Source organism: Typopeltis vanoorti, chromosome 17, assembly GCF_054136105.1.
Source record: "Typopeltis vanoorti isolate ZY-2024b chromosome 17, IOZ_Tvanoo_1.0, whole genome shotgun sequence".
NCBI lineage: Eukaryota > Metazoa > Arthropoda > Arachnida > Uropygi > Thelyphonidae > Typopeltis > Typopeltis vanoorti.
The window spans coordinates 80,728,181-80,748,205 of record NC_143565.1 but is presented as its reverse complement, the minus strand read 5'-3'; the positions used below and the strand labels follow the sequence as shown (position 1 = coordinate 80,748,205).

The window sequence follows — 20,025 nt, the reverse complement described above, 5'->3', positions numbered from 1 at the left end:
CAGCACATGAGATTAGCTCTATTAACACATTTCTGAATGCTAATAATGCCAAGTTCTTTCCTAATATTCTCATTTTTAACGTGATACTGTAACTGATGCCATCTATCCATTCCACTAATAATAACTATGCAATGTAGCCACTGTAAAACTTTTATACCTCCATACTTGATAAATTCCAGTCAAATATCATCTATTCCAGCTGCCTTTCCACATTTCAGGGTTTTGATGTCTTTTTCTACCTCAAGTATGGATATGTATTCCTGATTGCATGCTTGTTGAGTAATTTTTACCACTGTACTGTCACTGCTTGTTTCATTTAGGAATTTTTCAAAATAATTACTCCATACATCAAGAATATCTTTTTCTCCAATTTTCATCTGTAATTCCTTTTACAGCACTCTTTCATCCATTTCTAAGCATTTTTCAACAGTCTGCCAACTATTTTGCAACCTTCCTAGTATTTATTTTCCACGGTCTTACCAAAGTCTTTCCATGACTTTTGTTAGCTCGTTTTACACAGTGTCTAGCTTTCTCACATTTATCTCTGTATTCTCTAAGAGCACAAAATGACTTATTCACCAGAAACTTTTGATGTGCTTTCTTCTTTTCCTTCACTGACTCTCTTTAACTTCCTGTGTCCACCATGGAGTTATGATTTTTATGTTATGATCTGATGTTGATAGTGCATGGGAAGTAGTTAAGGAGCGTTTGCAGGAGGTAATGGCTGACTGCATACCTAGAGTCCGGATAATAAATCAAGTAGGGGTTCAATGGATAAATAACATCATTAAGATTTAGCTGCAAAGACAAAAATAACTGTGGAGGGAATTTAAGGAGAAAGGTGACTGCAAGCACACTAAAAGTATAAAGCTCAGGTCAGAAGGGTAACTAGTATGGTAAGAAAAGCAAAAGCAGAATATGAAAGGAAATTAGCAATGCAAGATAAATAGAATCCCAAACAATTTTTTTCGATATGCTGCAAGTAAAAGAAAAAATGTATATGGCAGAATGATTTTAAGGAATGCCGATGGTATGGAGGTAACTGAATCAGTTGAAATAGTGGAATAACTAAGTGAGCACTCTGTAAGATTATATCATCCAGGTGGTGATATTACAGGAATGAAAGAACGGGAATTGTGGTGAATGAAATGGAGGTGAATAGTATATTACAAAACCTTAATGTGAACACATCTGTGAGATTTGATGGTATACCAGCTCAGGTCTTACATGAAATGGCAAAAGAATTGTCAGCGCCCTTGTTCATTTTGTTTAATTTGAGTCTTGGGTCTGGGTTAGTCCTGAGGGGGGTGAAAAGAGGGGAAAATAGTTCCACAGCATAAAGGAGGTTCCAAGACTGCTGTTGCAAACTACCGACTGATCAGCATATCAGGAGTCGTTGTGAAGGTCTTGGAGAAAGTAGTCAAGAAAAAAATACAGGAATGGATAGATGAAAATAGGATACTGTATGGGGGACAGCATGGTTTTGTGAAGGGTAGCTCATGCCTCAGTAACTTGCTCACATTTTATAACACAGTGATGGCTGAACTGGATAAGGGTAATGGGTTTATAGTGATACTGCTGGACCTTGCTAAGGCCTTTGACAGGATACCACATGGAATTCTAATCAGTAAACTGCAGCAGATGGGGATGGATATAGGGTTGGTGAGATGGATAGGAGGATGGTTGATGGACAAATATCAAAGAGCAATTTATTCAGGAGTAGAGTCCAAAAGAAGGCCTGTGACCAGTGGTGTGCCGCAGGGTTCTGTACTTGAACCACTGCTATTTAATTTGTTCATTAATGATAAAGGGAAGGATCTGAAAGGAACTGTTCATTTGTTTGCTGATGATGCAAAGTTGGGTAGAGCAATAGTGAATTCACATGTCAATTTTGGATGATTTGGATAGATTGGAAGACTGGGCTAAGGAGAATGGATGCCAGTTTAATGTGCAAAGTGTAAGGTTATGCATTTTGGGGTAAAAAGAATAGCAACAGTTTATATTGGTGGAACTGTACTCCAGGAGAATGACGAGGCCAGGGATTTAGGAGTGTTGGTGGACAGGGTGTTGAAGTTTTAGGGGGTACATTGCAAAAGTGGCTAAATCAGCTATTCAGATCATTTGGTTACTGAAGAATACTTTGACGATCAGAGACAAGCACGTTATTGTTCCTCTTTATTGAGTCTTATCAAGGCTCAATAAAGAGGAATCTAGACTACTCTGCCCAGATCTGGGCACCAGGGTTTCTTCTTGATGGGGAGGAGGTAGAGAGGATCCAGAGGTGAGTGACCAAAATAATAGCTGGTCTATGGAATGAACCTTATGAGAACAGGTTCAAGATTTGTGGGTTGCAGAAACTGGCTGATAGGCAGAAGAGGGGGGGGGGTGATATGATTGAGACATTCAAATTACTGAAGGGTTTTTACAAGATTAATTCAGAGGAAATTTTTCAGAACAGGTCTGGTGGTAGGAGAAATAGGGACCATCCATGAAAACTGGGCAAGAGTGTGGTTAGCAAGGGTGTTAGAACTAGGTTTTTTGCTTGGAGAGTGGTGAATTAGTGGAATAAGCTGCCATGACTGTGAATGAGTTCAAGGCAAAGTTATGACAGATACTGTGTGGATGCTGAATAGTTGTTCTGGACGTGATGTTTAGGACCTCCAACAATGAGTCTAAGGACTCCTTGGAGTTGAGTGCAATAATAATAATAATAATAATAATAATCTATCCTTGCTGACAACCTCACTACATGCCTCTCTGGCTGAATCAAAGTTTTCTCCAGGATTTGTCACCGAATCTCCAAGGTTTTGTTCCTGTTCTCAAACTCTTTCACTTTTATTTGAATAACATTTGTGTATTTTAGTCTACAGTTCACACCTGACAGCTGCTCAACTTTTATTCACTTTAAAACTTTCTTACATGCTCTCCTTTTTAATATGAAATTCAATTTTATCCTGCTCAAAACTAAATGGTGATCACTTCCAATTTCAAATCCTCTGTACACCCTAGTGTCCTGTAACAGAAAAAGCATCACTATTGACAAAATCATAATCCATGAGCCTTTTCTTATTCCTTGCCTCTTTTCTCCATGTGAATTTATGCACATTTTTATGTTGGAACATTTTGTTAGTAATAACCTGTCCATATCCTGAGCAGAAATCTAACAGGTATTTGCATTAATTTCCTAATCTGGTATTTATATTCTCAACAAGGACCAAACTTTTCCTTTTTCACTGTGTCAGTTGCTTTCTCTAAAAATTCCCCCACTTCAACCTTAGTAGAACCTTCCGTGGGACCATAGGCACAAATAGGTCTCATTGTACAGTTCTCCATTCTGATATTTACCCACATCATTCTACTTGAGCCTGCCTACCATTCAAGAAGGTTAGCCTCATATTTAATATTGAATACTATAACTAGGGGGTGTTTAAGGGTAAAAGCTGTATAATTGAGAGGAGATCTCCACATAGCCTTTAAAGGAATGCAGAGAACCGACCAGGGCTTCTGACCTAATGTCCAATCCTCACCTTCTCGTGGTGCACCCTGTTGGGTATCTACTTTGATACTGAACAAACGAGGATGGGCTGGCAATTTGGGATTTAGCTGACCAAATTGTATTCTTATTGGTTAAATCAAAATAAAAAATGATGGTAAAACACGACAAAATTTCATGCCGGCTGGGGTGTCGCCCGGTTAAACAATGCCCCCGTTGTTTCCGCCAGGGAACTATGGCAAACAGCGAAAAGTCAGCTACTGGAACAAATCTGAAAACAAATCCCAACTCAACATCCCCAGAGTTAAAGATTGATACTATCAACATAAGAAGCCTGAATAGCAAAGAAATGGAGCTAGAGCTAGCTGAGGAATTAGATAAGTACCAGATTGACATAACAGGGGTGACTGAAAGAAATAAAGACAAATACTAGCAAGATCTTTCTGAGCAATAAATACAAAATATTATATTCAGGCAATACCAATCAAGGAAAAGAAGACATAGCCATAGTATTCAACACTAAATACGAGTCTAATCTTTTTGAATGGCAGCTATCTCAAGAAGAGTGATGTGTGCAATTTTATGAGAATCGGGAACTGGACAATGAGACTTATTTGTGCCTATGGTCCAACAGAACGTTCTACTAAGACAGAAGTGAAGGAATTTATTAAGGCTTTAGAGAAAGCAACTGACACAATGAAAAAGGAAAAATTGGCTCTCATTGGGGATCTAAATAGCAGAATAGGAAATGATTGTGAGACATACAAAAATATTTTGGGAAAATTTGGAGAAAAGAGCAAAGCTAATAATAATGGCAAATATCTGTTTGATTTCTGCTCAGGACATGGACTGGTTATTACTAACACCATGTTCCAACATAAAAATGTGCACAAATTCACATGGAGAGAAGAGGCAAGGAATAAGCAAAATCTCATTGACTATGTTATTGTCGATAATGATGTTTTCTCCCTGGTGAAGGACACCAGAGTGTACAGAGAATTTGAAATTGGAAGTGATCACTATTTAGTCTTGAGCAGGATAAAATTAAATTTCATTTTAAAAATAAAAACGTGTAATAAAGTTTTAAAGCGAATAAAAGTTGAGCAGCTCTCAGATATGAACAGTAGACTAAAATACACAAAGATTATTCAAGAAAAAATGAAAGAGTTTGAGAACAGGAACCAAACCTTGGAGATTCAGTTACAAGCCTCGAAGAAAACCATGATCAATTCAGCCAGAGAGGCATGTGGTGAGGATGTCTGCGAGGATAGAAAAATCAGAACTCCATGAATAGGAAGTTAAAGAGGTGGTGAAGGAAAAGAAGAAAGAATATCAAAAGTTCCTGGCAAATAAGTCAGCTTGTGCTCTTAGAGAATAAATAACAAATGTAAGAAAGCTAAACACTGTGTAAAAGTAGCTAAACAAAAGTCTTGGGAAGACTGGTAAGAACATAGAAAATAAATATCAAGAAGGTGGCAAAATATTCTGGAGGTTGTTGAAGAAGCTTAGGAGTGGAGGAAACAGTGCTTTAAAAGGAGTTAGAGGATGATAAAGGTGACATGAAAACTGGAGAAAAAGTTATCCTTGGAGTATGGAGTAATTACTTTGAAAAACTGCAAAATGAAACAAGCAGTGATGACAGCACAGTGGTAAAAAAACACTGACCAGGCATGCAGGCAGGAATACATATCCATACTTGAAGTAGAAAAAGCCATCAAAGGCTTGAAATATGGAATGCAGCAGGAATAGATGATATCTAACCAGAAATGCTGAAGAATGGAGGTATAAAAGTCCTACAGTGGCTCCACTGCATAGTTCAGTAGGCCTGAACAGAGGGACAAATTTCCTGATGATTGGAGTAGAGCTCTAATAGTACCCATATATAAAAAAGGGAAATAAAACTGAATGTGAGAATTACAGAGGTATTTCACTACTGAGTGTTCCTGGCAAAATCTATGCAAGTGTACTTGAGAAACGATTGAGAAGAATTGTGGAAGTAAAGCTGGGCGAAGAACAAGCTAGATTCAGGCCAAATAGAGGCTGTCAGGATCAGATCTTCACTTTACGACAAATAGCTGAGAAATCATGGAAATATAACAAAGATCTGTATTTAAGTTTTGTAAATCTGGAAAATGCATATGACAAGGTACCAAGAAAAAAGCTATTCAATACACTACAGTTATATGGTGTCAATGGGGCATTATATCAAGCACTATTTAGTCTTTATTTGAGTTGTAAGTCAGCAGTTAGAATTGAAGGAAGAACAGGAAGTTGGTTTAGTGTTGAATCTGGTGTCAGACATGGATGTACATTATCCCCTCTGTTATTCATTATCTATATGGATCACATTATGAAGGAAAGTGGTATTAAACATGGTATCAAAATTGGAGATGTTAATGTCAGCTCTTTGTTTTACGCGGATGATGTTATATTCAAAATAAATCCACTACAAGTCTACAAGATTCTCTGATTAAATTGTTGTAATAGATATGGTATGAAGGTCAGCAATAACAAGAAAAAGACAACGAAAATGGGCAGAAACATTGAAAATATCAACTGCATCGTGAATGGAAAACCTATAGAACAAGTAAAACATTTCAGATACTTTGGCACGATTTTTAGTGAAGATGGTAAATTAAATAGGGAAATAGACAACAGAATTAACAAAGCTGGTATGGTAGAATGATTTCATATGGAATAAGAGAGAAATTAGTTGGAATACTAAATTAGCTGTATACAAGACAGTGTTCAAACCAGTTTTAACTTATGGATCTGAGAGCTGGGTCAGAAGTAAAACACTAGACCAAAAACTAGAGACTGCAGATATGAGAGTTCCTGAGGAAGATTAAAGGCATGAACAGATGGCATCAATGGCAATATCATATTAAAAATGAGGATATTAGGAAAGAACTTGACATTGTCAGCATCCAGGAATGCATTAGCAGAGTTAATCTCAGGTGGTATGGTCACTTAAACAGAATGGGAGAGGAAAGTTTAGCAAACAAGTGATCTTTGCCAGGTTGGCAGGAAAATGACCCAGAGGAAGACCAAGATATAGGTGGATTGATACGGTACAAAGCACCTTAGATGATATAAATATAAGATCTGATAATGTGGAGTCTTGACAAGTAACAGACTGATTTGGAGGAAAATTGTAGATTGGAAGTTAGTAATGATGTAAATTTTTCATGTAGTACTATCATATCCTGTACATCCCTTGAGGGTATAACATTTTGTATTTATTGCTCAGAAGGATCTCACCAGATTTTGTCTTTTTTGTTTCAGTCACCCTTATTATGTTGATCTGGTACTTATCTAATTCCTCAGCTAGCTCCATTTCTTTGCCATTTAGGCTTCTTGTGTTGACAGTACTGATCTTGAACTCTGGTGATGTTGAGTTGGGGTGTGTTTCAGGATTTGTTCCAGTAGCTGATTTTTTGCTGTTCACCCTGGTTCTCTTGTGAAAACAATGAGGGCTTTGTTTAACCGGGCGATGCCCCAGCTGGAATGAAATTCTGTCATGTTGTACCATCATTTTATTTGTGGTTTAACCAATAAGAATACAATTTGGTCAACTAAATACCAAATTGCCTGCCCGTTCTCATTCAGTCAGTATCCAGGTAGATAACAGGGTACACCACGAGAAGGGGAGGATTGGACATTAGGTCAAAAGCTTTGGTTGGTTCTTCGCTTTCCTTTAAAGACTATATGGAAGTCTCCTCTCAGTTATACAGCTTTGACCCTTAGGCACACTAAAGACAGAAATATAAGATCTGATAATGTTGGAGACCTGATAGATAACAGATTATTTGGGGAAATATTGTTGATCAGAAGATAGTAATGGTGTAACTTTTTTTATATTTTACTATTATAATTATCCTGCACACTCCTTGAGGCTACATATCAGGAATTTGAAAATGATGATGGCATTTAAGAACCTAATCACTGAAGAAAAGGCTTTCTTCTTCATAATTAAAATTATGCAGAAAAAAAAAAGAAAATATAAATTAATAACTTCAGAAAAAAAAGTTGTTATAAATCACTGAGAGTTTTGTTATACTATAAATTAAAGATGCGAAGAAATTATAATATTGGTTTAAATCCTTTATCCAAATGTAAGCAAACAAAATTTGCATGTGAAGTAACTTTACGACTGGACTATTTGTATTTAGAGGCTAATGACTTCACATTAATTGCCTTAGTATCCCATAATGCAACACACTTACCCATACAGACATGTGTAATGCTGTGCATTATGGGAAGGACCACTACCCAGACTGATTTTGAAGTTTATTGAGGTCTCATCAGTTGGAGGCAGATCCAGAAGTGATACCAATTTGAAGTAATGCAGAAGTCATATGTGGAAACATACAAGTAGTAAAAAGGTGTCACGTCTTATTACTTAAATACTCTGGGTATTTTTTTGAAGGAAATTTAAGTAAGGTATCTTCTTAGAAACTATAGCAAATTCATGTCCTTGGATATAATAAGAATTTCCTTTCAGTTAAAAAGTGTTCTCAGATGTTTATGACTCAATTATTGATAAGTGATTATAAATCACTTAGATCGAAAATTCAAGAACATTGTATCTGAGATCTAAACATTGCTTGTGTTTGTTAAATGACTGGCAAAGAGAGTGCTTGGTGACCTTAAAAAGTACACAGGATAATTAAGGATCTACAATTGATGTAATATTATCCCAGATATCGGATTTGCTTCATAGCTTGTAGTTGATTACGGATGAGTGATAGACTTGTATTTAGATATTACATCACAAATTCAATGTTTCTGTCACTAAGTCATGCCCATATCCTACTGTTCCAGACAACTGGGTAGTAAACATCTCAGTATACTCTTTAACTGAAAGTGAAATTCTTATTCTATCCTAAGGACATGAATTTGCTATAGTTCCTGAGAAGATACCTACTTAGATTTCCTCTTTAATACTGAACAGAATTCATCCACACTCTCCAGTGAGGACACCAAAACCTTACTCCATCATTCAAACTTGAATCGGAATGGCTACCTCTCACTATCGAGTGCATGGGAGACTCTTATTCTATCAGGCATCATTAATTTTTTTTCTATTTTTTATGAAATTAATAGTACAATGTTTCCTCAGTCTTTCCTTTGCATTGTTCTATGTATAACATTGCACAGCTCTCACTGTTTTACTTTAATTTATTCAAGTTCTACTTTGTATTCAACTGCCTGATGCCACTGATGATGAACTGTAATGTTTAGGTTGAAATATATAGTTTTGAATAAATATTATTCCTTCTTTTTCTTGTTTAATCATGCTAAGTGACTTCCATTTTAAATGTCATTATTATTATATGATAATATCTAGCCTGGTTGGCCGAGTGGTTAGCGTATCCACTCTCCAGCCAAAAGGCTGCAGGTTCGAATCCCACCATGGGCATGGATGTTTGTGATTGTCTGTGAAAATACTAGTGGTGGTGGTGGGCAGTAGATGGTGTTAGTGTGAATGATGTGGTTCACTGTAGTTGGTGGATTGAGTGAGACAGAGTGGTGAGATGGAGAATTAAGAGTTCTAGAGTCGGTGCACTCCCTTGATGAGTCTTTGGACTCCTTGAAGGTGTGAGGTAAAAATAATAATAATGATTTTATATTATGATAAAGTGCCAAGAGGAAAGTTATTCAAAGCTCTACAATTAAATAGCGTAAATGGAACATTATACGGACAAAATAGTCCATGCTTAAGTTGTAATTAGCTGGAAGAACTGAAAGAAATATACAGGAAGATGATCGATGCAAAATCAGGAATAAAACAAGGATGCATGCTATTATTGTTACTTGCCATCCATTTGGATCACATTATGAAAGAAAGTGGCATTAAACCTGATATCAAAATTAGAAATATTCAACTCAGTTCCTTACTTTATGCAAATAATATACTGCTAAATAAATACAGTACCCATCTTCATAAATCTAAATTGAATATTCTTATTCTATCCAAAGGACATGAATTTACTATAGTTCATAAGAAGATACCTTATTTAGATATCCTTTTTAATACCAAACAGAATTTATCCATTGCTGTCTGGTATGAAAATCATCAGTAAAAAGACAAGACAAATAAAAAGAGAACCTAAAGAACAAGTAAAATACTTCAAGTATTTAGCTATAATTTTAGTGACAGTAAATTAAATTTAGCAATAAATAACAGAATAAACAAAGCTAAAATGGTGAGGAGTCACCTGAATAAATTTATATGGAAAAGAGATTTATTAGCCAAAACACCATACTAGCAGCACACAAGACAGCATACAAATCAATTTTAACTTATGAATCTGAGAACTGGGTTAGAAATAAAACTGTTGATCAAAGATAAGAGACCACAGATATGACAGTTATAAGAAAAACTGTATGACATCAACGGAATCATATTAAATGAAGATATTACAAAGGACTAAGACTTGTTAGTATTCAGGAATGTGTGAACAGGACTAATCTCAGATGATATGGTATGGTCACTTAAACAGAGTGAGAGAAGAAAGCCTGGTGGAATAGTTGATATCAACCAGGATAGTATGGAAAGACTCAGAGGAGAAGACAACCAAGATTCAGGTGGAATAATATAGTCCATGTTTAAGTTAAGTGCCTTAGAAGGCCAGAATGTTAGATGTAACTGAATTGGTTAAATAATATATAAATATTTATAACAGATTATTAAGCCAGTAATAATGCAAACTTGATCATGTAGTACTATCATAGTATCCTGTACCCACAGAATATACCTATCAGGAATGTGATGATATTCTTTATATCTGTATTAATTATTTACTGGATCATATATATATATATATCTTACCTCTTTTCCACATAATTTCTTATGGTACAAATAGCCAGCCAGTGAACTAAAGGTTTTTGTACAGTCTGTATTAAGACAACTTAAATGTTTGAGTATTCTTAATGTTTTCTTTAAAGCTCTGTTTTCTTCTGTTGAGGTAAATGAGGTTGTATCATTTATTCTTGCCTTGAATGGACGAGAGAAGAAAAAAAAAAAAGTAATATATTTAGCATTTTTTAAAAGAATTCCATTAAAGATATTGACTATTCTAGATAATACAAGAATATACGTTTGTTTTAATTATAATATGCCCATTCAGAAAATTATGTTAATTATATCGCATGAGCACATAATGTGTGTGTGTAATCTTGAAAATTGTTATTCAAACTAAAATGGTTCCTCATAGAACAGCTTTATAAAGAAACATGTGAAACTTTACTTCACTCTCCCAACTTAAACAGATTCAATGGTCTACATCTATCCTCTTTGTGGGAGATAGTACTTTTTGAATCAGCTAACTTTTCTGAACTTTTTAGATGTGTGTGTGTGTGTGTGTGTGTGTGTGTGTACTTATTTAAAAAAACAACAACACACACACACATATATATATATATGTTTTTTTTTTTTAAATAAGTTAGGAAACTTAATGACCTTTTTTAGTTATCTTACATGAGCTACTTGGTGGTGCATTTTGGAATTGTCAGTTATTGTTTAATTAGTCTTTCTATATGTACTAAGATGCCCATGACACTCAGGCGAAAATTCTACTAATAAATAATATTTTATATGAGTTAATTCCGTTATTATAATTTTTAAGTAATATGTCTACTCACGGTATTTCCTTACTGAAACATCAGTCCACATCCAATGCCCAAATTACACTTTATCATAACTCCTCTTGTTACAAGGGTGGCAACCATGTTTGTTTGTAAGATCTGACATTTCTTGCCAGAGAATGTCTAATTTAGAATCCCATGCTTTTGAACTCCTCTGACTTAAGGTTTCCTTGTCCCATTCAGTACCATTCATCTGCTCTTCAAATTCCAAAAACTGCTTTGATCTCTTCACCTTTGTACCCAAGAAAGCTTGACCCTCAGCATTTCAGCTTTCCAAATAGTTAGGTGACAATGTCAACAACTCTGGCTGGCTTCCTCAACACCACTCACCAAACTAGATGTGTAACAGAGTAACAGAGCACAATCTTATGCAAGTTTCTTCTCACACAGAATGTCCTTCCTCCAACTATTACCAAACTCATGTCTTTTGGCATTACAAGGTACCAAATGAGATGACCTCCAGAATTTATGCCATCTCCAAGCTAGTTATCGAAATCATCCTCTGACCAGTATGACGGCCTTCATTTCCCATTCTCTGAATATTCTTGTCTACTTTCCAAGCCTTGGCTCAACAAAGGGTGTGTTAAAGCAGTTGAAGAAAAAATTCAGTCTACAATGGTCTGATACAAGAACTCCAGCTTAATATTCAGCCTAAGCTGAAGCCAACAATAAATGCAAAAATACAATCAGCAAATCCAAATCCAACTTCATGAAGAAGAACAGCAGAAAATTTGCCTACTGTCGAAATGGACAGCACATATTATGGTCCCTTGCAAAGGCTATCAGAAGAACCTTTCTGTTCATCTGTGCTTCCACATCTCTCATCTGTACAGCATCACTGTTATACCACTTAAAGATAAAGTTGACCTCCAATTCCTGCAAATTGGCTTTTTTCATACCGGAGACTGAGCACTATATGCATCCTGTAGTTTTTTGGCAAAAAGAGAGAAGAAAACTAAATACCCCAGACATTAAAAAGTCTTCAAAGTCCTGATGGCATCTCTCTCCAACTGTACTCAAACTTATGCTCCAGACCTAATATTTGTTCTATATTATCTCTACAATCTCAGTTGGTGCTTATCCCAATGAGTAAAAGCAAGCCTATATCAAACCTGTTCTTTTAAAAAAAGTCTGGATCAAACTACCAACCAACTGCCATCACCTTATCCTCTCCAAAGTAATGAAGAAAACCACCACCAGTCAATTTCTCCACCTAGAAGCCTAACAATTAATCAACGAGCATCAGTATGGATTCTGCCAATTTAGATCCACAGCTGACCTCTTAGCATACATCATTCAACAATGGACACATGCCATGAAAGTTTTGGAGAAATGTGATCTCTCTCTTAACATTTCTATAACTTTTGATCTAGAAATGTCAAAGCCATTGATACCTTACTCAGTAAATTGTCATCCTTTGATATATACCTGCTATCCTCTAGGTGAGTAGCAAGTTTTCTCTGGTCATTTACTGCTTGTCATGGTGGATGTCTCTATGTTAGTCTGAGAGAGAGACATTGATCTCTCTAGCTAACATTTATTCAGGACTCTGTTCTCTGACCCACCTTCTTTCTCTTATAAATAAATGATCTACTCATATTTATTTCACTTTTCAATTATGCAGTGTAGTTGCTGTAAAATTTCATATCTCCATATTTAAGCACTTCTAGTCAAATACAGGGTGTTTTAAAAAGACTGTCCAGATTTGAAAATTGTATATCTCTGCAACCAAGAACCACAAATGAATGCGACTTGTACCATATGAACGGCCTCGGCCCAGAGTTTGATATGACGACTGCTAGATGCCACTACTAGCGCCCAAATAGCCACTAGCGAGTGAAACTTTAGGTCTTACTTCATACTTGGTAATTTATTTTGTGACTGTACCACATTTTCATTATTAAATATAATTATTTGAAATCGGGTCATTCTTTTTGAAACACCCTGTATTATCAATTTCAGTTGTCTGTGCTTCAGATTCTTGATGTTTAGTATCTGAAGAGTTAGTATGTATTTCTTATTACATTATATTTCTATGGATGTTGTTTTCTATCACTGTTCTGTCACTGCTTATCTCGCTTAACAATTTTTAAAGTAATTACTCAGGTAATCACAATACCCTTATCTTCAGTTATCATCTTGAGAGACCCAAACTATCCACACAATATCTATTCATATCACTTCTTCACCCCATTAACAGACAAATGCATTCACAACTGACTATGGCAACCTGTTCTATTCGTTCATCCCCTCTCCAAGCAAATTTAATCCTGGCACTCTTACTCTACTCCCAGGGATGATCTCTTGTCCTTCCCCCCCCCCCCCAGCTAAGTGCTGAAACATTTCTTTTGCATCAATCCTATAAAATCCTTTAAGTAACTTAAACATTTCTATCATCTCCCTCTCTTTTTCACCTATCAAGCAACTTTTGCAACCCATAAATCCTCAATCTATCCTCATAGGGAACATTCCACAAGCAACTCATCATCTTGGTCACTTGCCTCTGGAGCCTCTCCACCACTTCCTCATCTTCAAGAAATCCAGACAACAAGACCTGAGCATACCAATTATATATTTGGTTTAATCCTTTATCCAAGTGTAAGCAAACAACATTTGCACCTGAAGTATTTTCAGGACTGGGGCAACTCGTGGTAAAGGTGGACTAAGTTCTGATCACTTGCCTTAGTATCCCATAATGCAAGGCACATATCCTTATGGGTATGTATAATGCTATACATTATGGAAAGGGTCACTACCCAGACCGGTTTCAACCTTTATTGAGGTGCTGTTTAAGTAAAGACCTCTCTAAAAATTAGGTGGTCCCCCAGGCCACTCCCCTATGAGTGACCAAAGGACCGTCCAACTCAGCAGTGATTCCACTCAGTGACAGGCTCACCCCATCACCAAGAAGAACCCTCAACAGTGGCTCTGCACAATGGCAGGCTCACCCCGACAATGAAGCGGAGCCATAATCTCAGCAGTGGACACACTCAGAGACAGGCAAAAAATCTACCCCCAAGCAGAGCCTCTCACATCCCAGGGAAAGCAACCACTCCTGCATAAAAGCACATCAGTGGGAGCCAGACCCAGAGGTGGTGATACTAAGGTAGAAGTAATGCAGAAGTCATATCACCATACACCAGCTGTCAAAAGGTGTCAACATCTTATTATTAAAATTCTCTGAATTAGAGATAGTTGATGGAAGTTTTTTCACTTGGCTATGCTACCAATTATATATTTGGTTTAATCCTTTATCCAAGGGTAAGAAAACAAAGTTTGTGCCTGAAGTATTTTTAGAACTGGGGCAACTCACGATAAAGGTGGTATAAGTTCTGATCACTTGCAACTGGTATATGGTGATATGACTTCTGCATTACTTTCACCTTAGTATTGCCACCTCTGGGTCCGGCTTCCACTGACGAGATCTCAATAAAGGTCAAAACTGGTCGGGGTAATGACCCTTTCCATAATGCATAGCATTATACATACCCATAAGCATATGTGCCTTGCATTATGGGATACTAAGGTAAGTAGATAAAGGATTAAACCAAATATATAATTGGTGGCACAGCCAAGTGAAAAAACTTCCATCAACTATCTCTAATTCAGAGAATTTTAATAATAAGGTGTTGACACCTTTTGGCAACTGGTATATGGTGATACGACTTCTGCATTAATTCCACCTTAGTATCACCACCTCTGGCTCTCACTGACAAGTACAGCTGACAATGCAAACTTATTGGGCTGTTTACTCTGAATTGTTTGTATGACAACATTGATTTTTCTGTAGCTATATGGCAGTGCTAACTACCAAATTGTGCAAATAAGAAGTTAATCGGGTGATATGCAAATTAATAAAAAATTTCAACTTTTGTTCAATCTCAGTGTCCTCTATAGGCATAATGTCCAAACACCGTTTAATACACGTATACTATGTATTGCTCTGTTCTCTATCAATCGCTCCATTAAATTATGCTATATATAAGGAATATTACTTAAATACACGCAACGTGCTCCAATTCGTAGCATTTTTGTGTAAAAAACACGAAAATAACGAGTTTGTGCACTTTACTAAAAATTGCATTTTTTTGTGTTTTCTGTTCAAAAAAAGCTTGATTTTCCCACACCTTGTTATATTATAGCTCACAATGCAAACAAAGGGCTATTATTCACTCGGAATTGTTTGTATAGCTACGTTGATTTTTCTGTAGCTATATAGCAGTGCAAACTATCAAACTGTGCAAATAAGAAGTTAATTGGAATATATGCAAATTAATAAAAAATATCGACATTTGTGCGATCTCAGCACCCTCTAATGGCATAATGTTGAAACACCATATAATTCACGTATACTGTGTATTGCCCTGTTCTCTATCAATCGCTCCATTAAATGATGCTATATATAAGGAAAATTATTTAAATACACTCAACGTGCTCCAATTTGTAGCATTTTTTGTGTAAAAAACATGAAAATAAAGTGTTTGTTCACTTTACTAAAAAATTGCATTTTTTCTTGTTTTCTGTTAAAAAAAAAAAAACCTTAATTTTCCCACACTTTGTTGTAGTACAGCACACAATGCAAACATATCCACTATTATTCACTCAGAATTACTCGTATGTCAACAACTTTGATTTTTCTTTAGCTATATGGCAGTGCTAACCATCAAATTGTGCAAATAAGTAAATCGGGCGATATGCAAATTAATAAAAAATTTCAACGTTTGTTCGATCTCAGTGCCCTCTATCCACATAATGTCGAAACACCGTTTAATACACACATACTATGTATTGCTCTGTTCTCTATCAATCGATCTATTAACCACCTTACTGTTGGCCATTGTGGATCAAATACGCATCCTCATATGCTTCGTATCCATCGTATATTTCAATGTAATATCAATGGTATTACAATTTTAATATGCACTTTGCATCCATGGTAACCTTGATGTCTATAGACGTCTTGGCCAGTAGCGTGGTTAACTAAGCGGATTAAATCCCGTAGCAGAAATAGATTAAATTCTACTGCTCAACCTGGTACTCCAATACACTTGTATGCTTTTATTTATATATTTCATTCCCACTTTGAGCCTGTTATTGATAATGCAGAAAAATATTTGGTAGTCAGTATTAGATAGAGAAATAGGTCTCCAGCTGCTGATTAAGGTGTGATCTCTATTAGGTTTAGGAATGAGGACAGTATGGCTTGCTACAAATTCACTTGGTATGTGTCCTGATGAGAGAAAGGAATTAAATAGTGTAACTAGAATGGGAAGAATAAAATCCCAGGCCTTACGATAAAGTTCTATTCCTAGACTATCAGGTCCTGGAAATTTTCTTGTCTGGCATTCTTTATAGGCTGTGGTAACTTCAGATGCTGTAATGGGGCTGTCAAGCCCATCTTGGATATGAACAGGAAAGCCAATAATGTTAGAAGAGTTATAATTTCCAACAGTACTATTGTCTTCTAACAGATTTTTATAGTGTTTTTGAAAGGAGTCAAGGATGTCTTTAGTGGTGGACATGTCTTCTCCATGAACACAAATTTGAGTGATAGTCCTTTCTTTGTGAAATTTTGTAAATTGTCTATTGAAGAATGTAGCTGAAGGGCTATCTGCTAAGTGCTGTTGTATTCTTATTTTAAAATTTTTTTCTTCTACTTGTTTCTGCCTTTCCAGTTCTATCTCTATGTTAATGTTTCTAATGATGTTGCTACATTCTATACCATTGCGTTGGTTTGTTACAAACCAGCTTCTCTCTTTATACAGATCTTTCAACTTTTTCCTTTTGAGGAAAGCCTGTTCCATTCCATCATATTCTGCTTTACTGTTTGTTTGAATTTTAACCACATATCCCAATTCCAGGTAACATTATTCCAATTCAAACAGAGGCTCTGGAATTTAGTTGAAAAGATCAACAGAAAATTTGGTGGAAGTCTCCATGGTCCAGAAGAGATTTCTACTTTTTCCATGCAATGGAACTTAAGTATAACTGGATCATGATCTGACATGTTGATGTCAAGATGTTTTATCTGACTTATCCTATTTATAAGGGAAGAAGAGATATAAAATTCGATTAATACGAGTACCAATGCCTTGATTCATGTATGTGTATGCCTGGAGATTAGGATTGCGAATCCTCCATATGTCTACTAGTTGAGCATTGTCAAGACATGTTTTTAACTATGCATATCCCACTTTTCCACTACTGGAGTGTCCTTCTATTGTCTAATGTGGGGTTTTCAATACAACTCCAGTCTCCAACTGCTATGATGTAGCGGGCACCATATAAATATGGCTTCAATTCCTGGAAGAATTTTTGTCTAACTGTTCCATTGGATGGAGCATAAACATTTATAAACCTTATTACACATCCACAGTATTTCCAACCTTTTGTCAAGATTCTCCCTTCTGCATCCCTTTGGATATTACAGAATCACCCAAGGAAGGGGGGGGGGAACAAGAATAAGAACTTCTACTCCAGAAATGTTAAATCTTCCAAAGCTCCAATAAGAAAGATGTGGATATCTTTATATCTGCAGAAGTATGCTTCTTGGAGAAACAAAAACCTGATATTATGGTGTAAAATAAGTTTGCATATAGTTTCTTGTTTAATTTGCCTATGGAATCCTAATACATTTAATGAAGCAATGCAGAAAGGAGATGCTATGATTATTGAAGTGTCACTGGTAAGTCCTTAATTTCTAAATTTTGGATGAACCTGATGAGGTCTTCAATCTGTGAAGAAACAATTGTGTAACCTGCTTCTTGTAAACTGTTTTCCAGTTTTTTATAGTTGCTTTCCATTACTTCAATTTCATGGCTATCATTTTTGATTTGGAAGCTAGTTGTTTTCTTTTCATGTAGATAACTGTACTGAGAAAACTTTGAATCAGTATACTTTATATTTTCTTTAATTGTATCTCTTGCTTTCTCTTTATTAGCATGAGTTGGCTCTTCATAATCCATAAATTTTTCTGAGCCTGAACAGTTTTCATTTGATGATCCACAGCCTTCTCCATCTTTACATTTTTTGTTACTTCTTTTTCTTTTAGTTGCAGTTCTTTTTTAATTTTTTTTTGTTTATCTTCAATTTTTTTTTTATTAATTCGTCTTTCCTTTTTGATGATCTTGTCTGCATATTAAGTTCTTTCAGTTGTCTTACTTGCTTTTCTCTTTCTTCTCCAGTTTCTCCTTGTAGAGTAGTTGAATGTTTTTGCATTTCATTGTGTACCTGTTCAGTTGTTATTTTAGGTTCATTATTGGTAATTTCAACTGATGTTCCATCAGTATTTGACTAGAAAAGTTGCTCCTGCAGATCTGGAATTTTGGGGCTAATTTTTAACTGATTTGATCACGCACTTTTGTGATTTTACCAAGTGTAGTTTTTTTAAAAGCTTTTTTAAGCTTTTGCTTAAAAGAGCCGTCTTTACTAGACTGAATTGGAAGATCCGGGAACTCTTCATCATGCCTCTCTGATATATATATGGTGTTCTTATTGGCTCTACAGGAGCTTCCATTCTTTCCACGAAAGTTCAAAAAAGGACAGGTGTTAACGTCGTGTTCATAACTTTCGCATTTCTGACAGGGTTTGAGGCACTGATTAGGGATATGTCAGATCTCCATGCAGTTGAAACATTTAGATTTGGGACAGATACCACCTAAGTGATCGTATGAACCGCAATGCACGTATCAACGACGTTGTACTCCGGGATAGTGTATCATAACTCGGGTTGTACCAATGTTGACAACATTTGATAGGAGCGTCTTCATATCCATTGTGAAGGTGACATCACCAGAAAAATAATTTGGCTCTTCACTGGACAAACCGTTTTGTATATTACTAATCTTACCCCATTTCAAAAATGTCTGTATAAGAATTTCATTACTATTCTCTATACATTCCATCAGAAATCTTTTGATTTTTACTGTTTTTACCTGGCTCCCGACCATTACAGGAATAATTGTGCTGCCTTCGAAAGTAAAACCCTGTAATAGTTTGTCCCTTGTTACATCTTTAGCTACAATTAAATATTTCACTCAGCCGTATGAGATGAAAGAATAAATCTTGTTTGCGCTGACTATCTCTTTTAAAACCTTAGTTACCATTCTTGCTTCTTCACATCTAGGAATGAATTTCAATTCCTAGAGTTAGCACCCATAGAGGAATTGGTACCGTTATCTCAACTGGGAAAAAGACTCTTACCTCTGCGTTTAATTGGAAGAAAAAAAACTTTTCAGTCATAAGACTGAGAATAAAATAATCCCATGATACAGAAATAATTCCACACCACTAGCAAATGATTGTTTGAGCTACTATAAATGGTGGCCGTGATACCACTAAAAGTAATCCCGTAATGCAGATAGTAACTGCACTACCAGCAATCCTAAATTTATTAAAAGAAACAACCACTAGCACCAGTAAAATAAATTAAAGTGAAAAGCAAAAGAAAGAAAACCAAAGAACTTATCTTGCGAAAAACTGAGATCTAATCGGTGAGAATCAGACCCAGAAGCGATACCAAAGTAGAATTAATGCAGAAGTCAAATTTCCATATACAAGTAGACAAAAGGTGTCATACCTTATTACTAAAATACTCTGGATTAGAGATAGATGTTGAAAGTTTTTTCACTTGGTTATACTATAAATTAAAGATGCCAGGAAATTATATTCTTGGATTCATCCTTTCATCCAAGCGTAAGCAAACAAAGTTTGCACGTGAAGTAACTTCACAACTGTGCTATTGGTATATAGGGGATAACGAATTCACATCAGCTGGCTTAGTATCTCATAATGCAAGGCACATTAAGGTGTGACACCTTTTGAGTACTTGTCAAAACTAAAACAAATTTAGTTCAAAGTTTTAAGGTTCTATTAAAATTGTA

The 20,025-nt window shown here is 35.9% G+C and overlaps 1 protein-coding gene across 2 annotated transcripts in view; it reads right to left on the bottom strand.

Moving 5' to 3' along the window:
- LOC150097552 (uncharacterized) overlaps positions 1-20,025 on the bottom strand; it is a 468,344-nt gene that overhangs the window by 292,648 nt on the left and 155,671 nt on the right. For both annotated transcript variants that reach the window (XM_090407136.1, XM_090407137.1), the window contains exon 9: positions 10,329-10,493. In XM_090407136.1, the coding sequence (XP_090263262.1) occupies positions 10,329-10,493 (165 nt within the window). The remainder of the gene's footprint in view (positions 1-10,328; positions 10,494-20,025) is intronic.